The sequence below is a fragment of the Gasterosteus aculeatus genome, chromosome 5 (genome assembly GCF_964276395.1).
Source record: "Gasterosteus aculeatus chromosome 5, fGasAcu3.hap1.1, whole genome shotgun sequence".
Lineage (NCBI taxonomy): Eukaryota > Metazoa > Chordata > Actinopteri > Perciformes > Gasterosteidae > Gasterosteus > Gasterosteus aculeatus.
In genome coordinates, this window is record NC_135692.1 from 10208062 (window position 1) to 10221385 (window position 13324).

General features: G+C 38.2%; 2 protein-coding genes across 2 annotated transcripts; both read left to right on the plus strand.

Moving 5' to 3' along the window:
• The first annotated feature begins 582 nt into the window (after positions 1-582).
• LOC120819735 (5-hydroxytryptamine receptor 3A) lies at positions 583-6964 on the plus strand. The gene is made up of 13 exons (XM_040177412.2): positions 583-721; positions 947-1024; positions 1236-1280; positions 1444-1536; positions 1639-1793; positions 2518-2562; positions 2681-2790; positions 3549-3718; positions 3904-4061; positions 5013-5223; positions 5345-5470; positions 5597-5658; positions 5847-6964. The coding sequence occupies exons 1-13, from the start codon at positions 682-684 to the stop codon at positions 6084-6086; spliced, it is 1533 nt and encodes a 510-aa protein (XP_040033346.2). The 5' UTR covers positions 583-681; the 3' UTR covers positions 6087-6964.
• A 1954-nt stretch (positions 6965-8918) lies between these two features.
• On the plus strand, positions 8919-12792 carry LOC120819778 (5-hydroxytryptamine receptor 3A-like). Its single transcript, XM_078103798.1, has 9 exons — positions 8919-9104; positions 10084-10128; positions 10234-10343; positions 10471-10640; positions 10804-10964; positions 11066-11276; positions 11391-11555; positions 11712-11797; positions 12553-12792. Exons 1-9 carry the CDS (start codon positions 8919-8921, stop codon positions 12790-12792), a joined length of 1374 nt encoding a protein of 457 aa, XP_077959924.1.
• The last annotated feature ends 532 nt before the right edge of the window (positions 12793-13324 follow it).

Below are 13324 nucleotides of genomic sequence, written 5' to 3' on the forward strand. Positions count from 1 at the left end.
TTTGTTTTAATTTCATTTAGCGTGTAGTGTCTAATGTGGGAGTGACTGCTTTCTCAGTACGAATGTTTAATTAGAAAATTACCTAAACAAACAAGCTCTGGGACACTGCTAGAGTTTATGGTTTCAATTTTCCTGGTAGTGATGATAATTATATTAGTAAAGTCATACGTGAGCATACTCATGTTAACATTCAGCTGTAAACATCTTTGTGCCCAAGTACCGTATCAGAGCTGCTTGTTATTCAATTATAACAAAAACAAAGAATTATGAATGTGATATTACTTGGACATTTACCAATCATGGGTAAGCTTGTATTATTCTGAAGACCGTCAACAATACGAATGTATCAAAAGGCCTAATTGTGAGGAGCACAGGGGGGTGAAGAGCTCGGAGCAGTAACCAGTCACACCTGTGATTAGATTAGTAGATAACTATATAAACGGTAGTTTGATAGTTTGTTTCACATAAGATCTCAGAAGAAGCACCTGCATGTAACTTTCAGCCGACAGCTTGTGGGGGATGATTGCAGTTCCCAGGAGTTTTGTTGGACTAAAAAAATAAAAAGTCACAAAAACAAAGGGCTGGCCATAAAAATTGTCCGTCCCTGTTCCAATAAAAGGAGGGGTGGTGATTACACCTTGACAAACGTTTCCAGACACCATAGAGGACGAGGTCACAGTCATGATGCTCGCTGGTTTCTTCTTTCTGTTCCTCGTCTCAGGTAAGACGGAACATTTCTGTTGGCTGGAAATGTCATTCTTCATCCCAGCACAATTTAGGGGAATTTGGTTTGGTTAACGATACATAATTTGTCAGAATACAGAACTTGACTAAAATTACTTTAAGCTGTTTCCCAAAACTGTTCCCAATGTGTTTTTTAACACACTTCAGAGCCTTTAACCCACTCAGTGGAATCAGGTTAAAGGCTGTGACCTTCTTTTGTCAGGTGGGAGCACCTCCAATATTTCGGAACAAACAGCGCTTCAGGATGATCAACCAAACTTCAATCCGGACAATGATGAAGGTGTGTAATCAGTAATCATATAAATATTTATCCGATTTTTCACAAAAAAAACTATATATTTTAACAAATGATTGTTGAATGTATAAGGATTAACATGGGCTGACCTTAGATATCTAGTTCCTAAAACCTTTCAGGTGCAGAGGATAATTCTCCTAAAAGGGGACAGTGTTCCTGAATGATGATATTAACATGTTTGATTGTTATTTTACAGGGTTCAACATCTCAACGACAGACCTCTTGAAACCACCAGAGCTCAGTGGGAAAATATCTATTCAAAACATTCTGTTTACCAAGATAATTTTCTAAAAGGAAAAAAAAAGTCATAACCTTTTTTGAAACAAAGTTTATCATGTGTTCGTAGAGAGATTTTGTTTAAACTCCTGCAATTAAATCAAAGTTGAACCTGTGTACCTGTTTAGATGGAAGTACCAACCAGAACTCAAAATATCCCGAGCTTCAACAGAGAAACCAGAATGATACAAACACGACTCTCGTAAAACAACAATCTCAAGGTCTAAGAGATTAAAAACATTTTGTGGTGATTTCTTTTCTAATTAGACTAAACCTTCTAATATAATATAACGACATAACATGTCATGATGTTTTCACTGTAGGTGTGACAAACCACAACTCAAACTGCTCCGATCGGGCTGTTTATAACCACTTGAACCTGGTGAAAAACAACGACAACTCCAAGATCCGGCCTTCTCGTTCTCGATCAGTCACATTGGTGAAACTGGATGTGCTGCTATATGCCATTCTAGACGTGGTGAGTGGCTGCTTAAGAGTATAAATAAAAAAAAAATTCTATTTAGTACCAATTCTGTGTTTGTCTGTAATGTTTCAAGATATTACTAAACCATGCAAGAGTTTGCCTGTTTTAGTGTTTTCCAGTTTCCAGAATAGTTTCTGTGCTTTCTCATTTAAATTTGATGGGCGTTAATTCATGTTTCTTCAGTCCCAGTATCTGACTGATCTGAAGGGTCATGTAAAAACTAGGGTTGTTAACATTAACACATTAATCTATGCGATTAATGTAAATATATTTACACAGTTAACTCAACTTTCTTTACTTCCGGTTTTCCGGTGTGCCAGAAGTAAACAAAGTTGACCCTGGAAACGAAACAGCTGCTAGAGAGCAACTCTGTAGCTGAAGATGGAGAGAGCTTTTTGCATTGCAGTAAAACAGAGGCGCGACATACATTGGACAACTGTGCTGAGGAATTCGATCACGTGTCAAACAGAAGGGGCGTCAGTGGCAAACGGACCACCCTGCAGTGTCCAACTACCCCCCCCCTTTAATCACAATTAATTGCGATTAATGTATTTCAAAATGTGCAATTGATAAGTTAATTTTTATTGACAACTCAAGTAAAAACTCTCTGTCTGCTTGCAAACTTTCATTACCACTGAATTTGTGTTGAGTTTTAGGACAGTTACCCCAATGTCTGGATGCAACAACTTTCTTTTTACATGTTTTTCTTTTTTCATAGAACGAAAAGGAACAGCAATTTGTTTCCTACATTTGGGTTTTTTCGGTGAGTACTCTCGGGCAAAGAAATCACATTTTGACTTGAATTAATTCTCACCTCTCCCTTCTTTGGGAAACTAAAATGTCTTTTGTTTCAATGCACTTTCCCATGTTTTCCTCTGTAGAGGTGGTACGACTATGACATAAATTGGAACCCTCAAAATTTCTGCGATATTTGGAAGATTTATCCCCCTTCGGATGTATTGTGGACTCCAGATCTAACAATTGAAGAGATGTGAGTGTTAATATGCATACTCTCATCCACAACCATCCACACATGTCCACAACACACGTTATTGTTATGTTGAATATCATTGCGTTTAGGGATCTTCATTTAGTTCAAGCTAAGAATAAAAACATTTTTTGAGTGGAGCTACCATGGTTTTCTTTACATGAGCTACAGGATAATATGTAGCGTGAAACCATTTAACATTTGTTTGTCTCTTGCTGGTACTTGGAGATGGTTTGGTAACTACTTTTTTTCTGGGTGGGAGAGTTTTTTTCGGTGCAACGGAAAGTGCTACACATAGTTTGGCTTCTTTCCACGTCAAAGTTGTATACATTAGCATTTTCACACTTGTGATTTCACTATATGAAGGCCTTATTGTCATTTTAGCAAATGTATATAACTTAGAACTATCCTTTTCAATTTACTAAACTAACACTACTATTGCGATAGCACAGAATGTCTAATTTTTTCCATAACTTTGAATTTGAATTTTTTTTTATTTCTTCTGAAATCCCATATTTTACACCAGTTTAATATTTATTATAACTTTAACCCAGCAAAACCCCTTCAGTGTATTGAATTGAGCTTTTTATGTTTGTTTTGAATTTTTCCTCTGTAAAAAAAAGACGATGTGATTTTTTTTCATAAGTTAATAGGCAACAATGGAGAGTACTATGACTCATATTGTATAATATTATAGATAATACATAATGTGAAAATAATGTAAAATTCAGTTAAAATAACTTGTGTTTGCTGTCATTCAGGATAGAGGATAATAAGGTTCCTAAGAGTCCTTATCTCCTCCTTGACTATGATGGAGAGGTCTTTCTTCGGAGCAACATGGTGGTGGTCAGCAGTTGCAGCATGGAAGTTTACAAATTTCCCTTTGACGTCCAGAACTGCAAACTGTCTTTCAAGTCCATTGTACACTCATGTGAGTCCTTAACCTTGTGTTCAGTTTCATGAATTCCTGTGCCTTGTTGATGTGTTCTCATCACTGTTCACTGAATGTGAATGTTTCAATGACACTGTCTTTTCACCTGAAAACAAATACCATGCAGTCCTGTCTTAACAGGCAAGAAAACTTAAAAGGCTCTTTTTTGTAATCTCCCAAATCAGCTCAGGATTTGATGCTTCAAAATTCGGCTGACCACAAATGGAATATTGCATGGTCTCTTGAAAGGATGACCCAGTCCGAGTGGCTGTTTGTCAACTTGAGCTCCAGCGAGGAATTTGTCGACAGTTTTGGTCTACAACAAACTTTGCTGGTTTACACTGTAAGTATTTCTGGATACACACTTTTATAAGCGCATGAAGAAAATTTGTGGAAAATGTAGTGAACAGATACATTATGAAATCTTTGTCAAGACCAAAATAAAGGAAAACTAGGACAGGGAGTGATAGATAAATAAAAGACTACCTAAGTTTTGCTTCAGATAAAACCCAGTGACTGAAAAGCCTGGATGATTGTAAGAGCAGTTTCGCTCATAAGCCCAAACAACATTTCGGCCCTCACGTAGATCTTCAGTACACCTGAAGGCAGCAGCACCTTGTCACATCTCTCTGCTTGTACCAACTCCGTTACTGGAGAGATGTGGTGTCCACTTTCAGGTGAGGTCGCTTTCCCTCAAATATGCAGCTTTCATTTCCAACCTTTCACTCTTTGATTTTGCATGAGTGACCCGAAAGCATCTATCGCTCCTGACACCTGTGATCAAAAAGCATAATTCAAATTTCAAGAAAATAAAAACTGTGGGTTTAGTGCAGCGCTAGTTGTAGTGCCGACATGACAATGACAACGGGTCTGTAAAACTCAACAATTAAATTCACATTTTTCTTTGTGCTTTACTTTTGTCCTTCTTTGTTTTAGTTTCTATAATTATGTCCCGTCTTTTATATGAATTTCTTTCCCCCCTTCTTTTTTCTTTAGTTCTTTCTATCCCCCCTTTGTTGCTTAAATCTAAATATCCAAATGTTCATGGATCTAAAGAAATATGTTTTAGACTCTGCTGATCTTACCTATAAATACTTACCTACCTATAAATAAGTACCTTCTAAGTATATTGTTGTTTTCTACCGTCCCATACCTATCTAACGTCTTGAACACGTTTTGCTCTGCTGTTGAAGACAAGCGCATGTTGGGTCCGATTATCTTGTTTTACCTGCATGTGACTGTTTTTGGCCGTTGCAGATGGAAGCGTTAACTGACCTTTGTCCGTCTTTCACAGATCACCATGAAGCGGCGGTCTGCCCTCTACATCGCCAACTTCTTGCTTCCGATCATGTTCTTCTTGGGTCTGGACTTGGCCTCCTTTGGGATCTCAGACAGTGGGGGCGAGAAGCTCGGCTTCAAGGTCACGGTGCTGCTGGCTGTCACTGTGATGCAGCTTATCCTCAATGACATCCTGCCTGCCTCTTCAGACAGGATTCCTCTCATTGGTAAGGAGGGTCGCAGTCTACACTTCACATGAGCATCAACCGTACTGATTCAATATGTCCACATTGACGCTGCCTTCCCCCGTTAGCCATCTACATTATTGATGATAACTCCTCCTTTCAGCAATCTACTGCATTGGGGTTTTTGGTCTGATGATGCTGAGCCTGCTGGAGACGATTTTGATGATGTATCTGTTAGGAAAAGACGCTGCAGCCAAAGAAAACAGGGAAGATGAAGAGCAAAGACGGAGTGAGTACTGATGAGACAAATTGGGCAAAGCTCACTGCTGGTCAGGTGGGATGAAGCACAAACTCTACAAATTCCTCATTCAACTTCACATTCTCTACTGTCATTGAATCTAACGTACTCTTTTAGATTTGAAGAAAAGGACGTCTGCTGATGAATCTCCATCCGAACAACTGTCAGTCGCCAAAGAGGTAAAGGTTGTGTTGCATCTTGTGCCCCTAAATTACAAAACAAAAAGTAAGAAAACTGTTGAGCACAACTTGAAATCAACTCTAATAAATTGAAACATAATGCATAGAAAAACCAAGTATCAAAACTTTTTCAATATTGAATTGTCCATAATCTCATTTATTAATAATCTACTGAATCCTTCCTGCAGGGCGACAGCAGCAAACCGACTGTGGAGTCCATTGCTTTGGAGAACATCTCAGATGAGCTGAGGGATGTGGAGAAAACGCTGACTCGGGTGCTTAACGGAAGGAAGGAAGGAAATAAGCCCGGTTACTGGACCAAGGTGGCTGAAAAAGTCAACACGGTTTTCATAGTTTTCTACGTCTTAGGTGTCATTGTGTTTTTAATTGTTCTCTTTTTACTGTGGAACAAAGAAGATGAGGTGTAGTGCTCGCCAAGTTGTTCAAATGAACATGGGCATCCACTGCAGAGCTGCCTCAATGAAGTGATTATTTATATTATCAATATTTTAAGATGAGCAGACATCGTCTGTTCCTCGGCTCACAATTTGCATGTCAACATTTTCTGATATTCTATTGTTTGATGAATTTGATATGATTTTACAATACCATACAGGGCATTTGTAAATCAATACTGAGTCACCATGATGTCGATATTACATTCTGGGTCTTGGTATAAACCACAGCGGAGGACGTCCTCGCTGTGATTGTAATGTTTTTGGCCAATCACATATTGGCATTACAGAAATTAGTTAAATTGTGAAGTCTCGCCAGGAGGAGCCCTTGCTCCTCTATCCTTAACCACTTTGCTTTCTATGCTGTAAATATAATTTTGAATCAATTGTATCAGATTTAATTATGGATTTACTTATTGGATTTTTCTGGGATTTGGTAATGTTTTTTTTTTCAATTAATTACTCTTTTATGTATTCTGGGCTTTATATTTCCTCTCAACAACAGAGGGTGGCGGGGGGTTCTGTTTGTTCAACCATCATACTCTACATTCATACTATATAACTAATATACAAGCCATTGAAATTTTTTCTTTTATATTTGAGAGATTTAATTTCTTTATTTATGCACATTTATCCACGTCTTCAGTACAAGCTTTACCAGGTTGTCTAGATTCTTGCAGGAAACTTTAAATATTGAGATTATGATGTAATGTTATTTGCTATCTTTCTATTCTATTTTTCTAAGTTACTATGATGTAACAATTGGCGTAAGATAACGCATTTGAAGTAGCAACTAGAGCACCTCAGCTGACTGACATTAATGTTTTTACTATTGTATTGTTATATCGGGCTAATAAATTCAAAGCTATACATTTCTAGTTTGGTTTTGTATACATTCAGTGGTTTCAGTTCCACTGGTGACGTGGTCCAGTGGATGAAGAATCATTTTATTGACTTGGGGATCACCTGATTTTTTTCTTGTGCCACCATACGTTTGTAATTTGTGGTTTTGAATGAAATATTGGAAATTTTGTTTGCACTGCATGTGCTTCTGAGGGTGAATTTTGATGGACTCCTATAACACCATCATCGGGTCTTTTATTCGTCTAATGCTTTGGCTGATGATCAGAGACTTGCAAAACTCTCGTCTCCTTCATCCTCAACTATATTCTGCTGGAAGTGCTGTTTTGTAGAAGTTTGCAGGCTGACACCAGAAATAAGACGCTGAACATTGTAAATCGTACTCCTGCTAGACATCCGTTTCTCAGCATTGTCTTTGTGAGGATGTTAGCTTTGTGACAGAATTTAGTTCAAAGCTGCTACGTGGAGCATCTAAGAGCCGCTACTAGGGCTGCAGATTGCTCATCTTGTTTCTAAATTACAACAAAAAGCACAAATTCTGAATTTGCTATGGCTTTGATTCATGTGATTCTTATACAACAATGGCAGCTGAGACTCGTGGGTGTTATACTTTAAGCCATTCTTCACATTTAAAGGTAAAAAGAAATCATCAGAAATCAAGTTGAAGCATAAATACTGATACTGGCCGTAAAATAGATCAATAGTATTATTGAATTATTCCAGAGACTGTTGACTTGTTGGACACAAGACTCCTTTGAGATGTATCCCCCGCTTTGAACTACTTAACGTGGAAACCCACACCGCAGCAACAGCAGCGGAAGCAGGGAATTCAGCTTTTGGGTTTTGAGAGCAAAATTGATTGTTTACTGTTTACAGGCGACTAAGTGTCTTGGGTGTTGAGGTTCCTAGAGCTTAATTGCTTTAGGCGACTCTAATATTGACTGAGATTTTTAGTATCCTCCCGTCATTCTTCCAGTAAAAGGCAGTGACACTTTAAATGCAAAAATATACAGAGGAGAAGGAGGCTCATCAACTGGGCAGATCTTTCCCAGTCATGATGCCTACTGGTTTCTTCTGTCTTCTCCTCATCACAGGTAAGCTGGAACAATTCTGGAACAATTCTGTATGATTTATTCAGGTATTATTTTTCTTTTTTACCCCAATACAAATGAATTGAATGTGCATTGCACATCCACAATGAGTTTTTTAAAACACCTCAAAACGTTTCAACCGCTGCAACGGAATCAAGAGCTGTCAGCTTCTTTTGTCAGGTGGAAGTACCTTCAATTATTCGGAACAACCAGAGCTTCAGGCTCAACCGGACTCCAATCAGGACAGTGATGAAGGTGTGTAATAAATATTCATTTCAATTTAATTTTTGAATTTTCTAGTTTTTTTCTGTACAGATGTCTTAAAACTAAAGACTTTTATTTTAAAGTATTTGTTAAGATTCTGGAAGCAGTTTGCATGTGAAGTAGTAATTACAAGAAAATGTTATTTATCCAAACAGTAAACTGAAAAAAGAAAGTTAACAAATTATTATGGTCTGTATGAGGATTACATGGGCTGACCGTTGATATTTCATAAAACTGCAAAAGATGAATATCAAGTGGAGATCCCTGTTCAAAACCTAAATGACTGCAAAATGCTGTAAAAATTCTTGACGGAATGATTGCATGATCCCCTGCAGTCCTGCCAACGCCCATCTCATGATTACAATTCAGTAGCAGATCACTGGACGCTGCAAATATTTGAGAGATGGTATCTTTCAAGCTTTGCTAATAAATTCAGAAGTAGTGGACAGACACTATTGTTTGTTATTTCAACCGAATTATGAATAATTAGGAATACAAAATAGTAACTTCCAGATAAACATTAGAGTGCCACCAGTTCCTATATAAAAGCGATAAAGTTTTTTTTAAAGAATACACTCATTGATAGAGAATGTTTCTTGATGTCCTTCCAATAGACGTTGTGGACTCTGAGGGTAACTGCAGTTATCAGGATGTTTTAAACCACCTGAAACTGACCAGAAGCACCGAGCTGTACTCAATGACCAGACCCGTTAAACATTACAAATCGGCTACTCAAGTACACCTTCAAATGGCGATCTATGGCATACTTGATGTGGTAAGTTTTAAATAGTCTTTATTCCCTTTTTGCTGTTAATAAACATTTCCTCTTTTTTGTTTGTATCTTTTCATTCAACTGTGTGAACAAAGCCACTGTCGTGAAAAGCAAGAACAAACCATTCTCCATCTTATGCTGTTGATGGCACTCTTAGCCCATAAATTGTTGGTTTGTACTGTTACAGGCCTCCTGGGAATTGTGCTAACATTGTCAATGTCTGATACCCTACTAAACTAAGTGTTTTTAACAAGCTTCAGTCTGTGTTCAAAAAGCACATTCATCTGGTACCAATCATGTTCATAATTTTGATCAGAGATCCTTGGTCATCCACGATGCTCTTGCAAAGGGGTTGGACTCTTTTGGTTTAAAGTAAATGGATGCTTAATATTTGCTTCCAATCGCAAATAGCAAAAGGTATGTGGTGAGACATGCAGGGAACAGTAACTCAAAGGCTTGTGTCGCATATCTTGATGTAAATATGGATCTGGTTCTCACCGGTCAGCCGATGGAACACTGGAGACATCTGCGATTGTAGCTGGGAGATGGTAGCTTTGACTAGAAGAGCACGGCTTGGTTTTGTCATCATAGAAAAAACAAAATGCAGGTTTTGCAAAATAAATTTGTCAGGTACGTCGTTATTGTGCCACAAGAAACAATCGGAACCATGGGCAACTTTTATTTATACCATTTCGTATCATAAAATAGTGAACAATATTGCAATCTTAATTGATTTAATCAACGTAGGTTGATGTTACGTGTTACGTATGGGATCTATTAGTATTATATGCATAAGCCACAATGTAAATACTGTATGCTTTCAGTTTTCTTTCTTTCCACGTTTTATAGAAATTCTGACTTTTAGAACTTCTATTTTATTTTAACAGCAGCCTAGTACTATGTTTGATGACAATTTTGCCCTGTGCATGGGGAAAAATGGTATGGAAAGATTTTCACACATAGACCGTTTCTTTGCTCATAGAGGGAGATTGACCAGACATTCGTTCTTTACGTTTGGATCTACATGGTGAGTTGTCTCAAATTATTTTGATTAAATTGCACCTTTTCTTTCTGTTTCCTAAATTCTTCTTCTGTGCTTCTCGAACCTCTCCATCCCTTCATTGCCCTGTAGAGCTGGGGAAATGATCACATTCGGTGGAATCAACATAGGTTTTGTGGACTTAAACATGTTGTCGTTCCCACGGAAGCATTGTGGAAGCCAGATCTAACTATTGAAGAGATGTAAGTTTGAATTTACATGCAACAGTGTGTAATACCAACGCACATTTGGTGTGCGAATGCAAATAGCGGGGCAAGATTGAGCATAATGCTTTTTCCATGATGAGTGTCTGTTTTCGCTCTACTACAGGACAGAGAAGGACAAAGCCCCTCCGAGTCCTTATCTCACAGTTACATATCATGGTCTCATCGAACTGAGGAACGACTTGATGCTGGTCAGCACCTGCAGGATGCAAGTTTACAAATTCCCCTTTGACATCCAGAGCTGCAACCTCTCTTTCAAGTCTGCAGTATACTCTGGTGAGTCTGTAAATTGGCCGGTTTAAACCTTTCTGGACATCCATGTAAAATGTTTTCTGCTCACTTTGACAACGTGTCACTTGAGCAAAATACCAGCACATGCCATTGCTGCTTTTTGAGAAGTTAGGAAACCTCACAGTCTCACTTTCATTTTCCACCTTAGATGACGAAATCAAATTTGCAGCCATCCTCAACGCTTCAAAGTTCACAGAGTGGTCTCGTGAGGTTATGCGGATCCAGTACGAGTGGCTGTTCCTCAACGTGACAGTCCATGAGAAAACTGTCAACAATTTAAGCTTCAACCAAAGCATGATTGTTTACACAGTAAGTATTACGTTTACTAATGAAAATGTTTTTCTTTAGATCAACATGTGGACTGTATCTGAGGTGGAAGATCAGACACCTAATCCTGAAATATTTCACAGATCACCATGAAGAGGCGGTCTGTCCTCTACATCGCCAACTTCTTGCTTCCGATCATGTTCTTCTTGGGTCTGGACTTGGCTTCCTTCCTGATCTCAGACAGTGGGGGCGAGAAGCTCGGCTTCAAGGTCACCGTGCTGCTGGCTGTCACTGTGATGCAGCTTATCCTCAACGACATCCTGCCCTCCTCTTCAGACAGGATTCCTCTCATAGGTAAAAAATAGTCAGTTCTTTATTGGACTGCAATTCTTATGAGCATGAGCAGCACGTATTCTGAGACTCAAAATGTGGTTATTTATCATTGTTGATGATGCCTCCGCTCTTCAGCGGTCTACTGCATTGGGATGTTTGGTTTGATGATGCTGAGCCTCTTGGAGACCATTTTGGTGATGTATCTGATGGCTAAAGACAACGAGGCAGATAACAAACAAAGCCTGAGTGAGGACTGTGGGGACAAAATGGGAAAGGTTGTCCTCAACAACTATGATCAAGGTGACATTAAGTATAAATTCTAACAACCTTTGGATGTAAACTAAATGTTGTGTTATTATATTGTATTGCTTTGATTTGACCACAATCAGACAAATTCCATTACATTATTTTAATACACTACTAGAATATTTGTGTAAACACCCCTCATCTTTTCAGAGGTGAGGAATTGGACACCATGTGGCTGTGTGTGTGAAGTCTCCACCGATGAACCTCCATCTGAAATGGTGTCGGTGGACAGAGAGGTGAGATCCGGGTTGCATTGTCTAGGTTTGGTTAACCAAAATAAAACAAGAAAATACAGACAACCACTATGAAAGTATAATGTATTCCCAATTATCCATTGGAATAAATGTTGCTGTATTCTTTTTACATTATTTAACCTTTATTTAACCAGGTAAAAGTCCCATTGAGATTGAGATCTCATTTTCAAGGGCGACCTCGCCAAGAAGGCAGCAGCACACATCGTTAAAAAACAGCCATAAAATACATATACATGACATGAGTAAAACCACAATACAAATTAAGTTAAAAAACTAAAATACAAAGAAGAAATAGTCAAAAGCAGAGGCACCATTCAACAGAAGTTCAGACAATTTCAGTTCAGCCTTGAGATTGTTCCATGTTGATGGGGCGGCAAAACTGAAAGCTTTTTTCCCCAATTCAGTCCGCACTCGTTGAATGTACAAGCAGTAAATATATATAATATTATGTTTTAAAAAACGTAATTTCTATGAACAAAATAAAATGTAATCATCTCAGAGATTCTTGCAAAAATATGTCAGAGATGGAAACCGTTAAACCAAATTCTTAATTACCTGGAAGACAAGATACCACCTAATGTAAGTGAGAATATAGGTCTGTTAAATATTTGGATGAACCAACACTTTCATTCTCATCACAATGGGAACAAAGCAGGAATGTCAAACGTAGCTTTTTTCATTTATCTTTCATCGTCCCTAAACTTGTTAATTACCAGTCTACTAAATCCTTTCTGCAGGGCAACAGCCGCCAACTGGTGGAGGAGTCCAGTGGCTTGGAAAAGATCCTGTATGAGATGAAGGAGGTGGAGAAAACACTGAATCTGCTCCTCAACAGCAGAAAGGAAGAAGGGAAGCCTGGCTACTGGACCAGGATGACTAAAACAATCAACAAAGTTTTCTTCATTTGCTACGTCACAGTGGCCTGTCTGTTTTTAGTAGTCATCTTTACAATGTGGATCAATGCTCAAGATGAGTAGTAAAGTAAGATCAAGACAAAGTCCAAATCAACACAGACATTAACTCATCTGTATTCTGTGTTCACATTATGTAGTTAAGTTCCATCCGTCTGGAGCAGATAAATAAAGCATACTGTGTACCAAGTGTTGATTTTCTGAAGGCTATAGAATACTCAAACTCGACTCAAATTATGTTATTGCTCATTACAACCTATTATTTAAGTAAAGAGGGAAATATGAAGGCCCGATGCTAGATAACCGTTGTTATCTCTGCTTCCAGGTTGAGGTGCTGCTTTTTCATTCATGTTAATACAACAGATGAACTAAAAAAATGGTTTAACGGCTGAGCAGGTAGTCCAGATGCCTGCATGCCAACATCCATCTCTACCACATGTGCCAGGTATTGTTGTTATAATACAGCTAAACTGAGAAACTGACTAAACAAAACATTCAGGAAAGGCTCTGAAGTTAGCGTTTTATCGCGTAGCTTCAATATTTCTTTCTGTTTAAGATCATCTCTCTCATTATAAATGTCCTCCGACAATGTGAACAG

Coding starts and splice junctions, on each gene's coding strand:
- LOC120819735 (XM_040177412.2), top strand. CDS start 682: ATGATGCTCGCTGGTTTCTTCTTTCTGTTCCTCGTCTCAG. Junction 4,062..5,012: donor AAACTTTGCTGGTTTACACT/GTAAGTATTTCT, acceptor CGTCTTTCACAG/ATCACCATGAAGCGGCGGTC. Junction 5,224..5,344: donor AGACAGGATTCCTCTCATTG/GTAAGGAGGGTC, acceptor TCCTCCTTTCAG/CAATCTACTGCATTGGGGTT.
- LOC120819778 (XM_078103798.1), top strand. CDS start 8,919: ATGTTTCTTGATGTCCTTCCAATAGACGTTGTGGACTCTGAGGGTAAC. Junction 10,129..10,233: donor TTTACGTTTGGATCTACATG/GTGAGTTGTCTC, acceptor ATTGCCCTGTAG/AGCTGGGGAAATGATCACAT. Junction 11,798..12,552: donor TGGTGTCGGTGGACAGAGAG/GTGAGATCCGGG, acceptor TCCTTTCTGCAG/GGCAACAGCCGCCAACTGGT.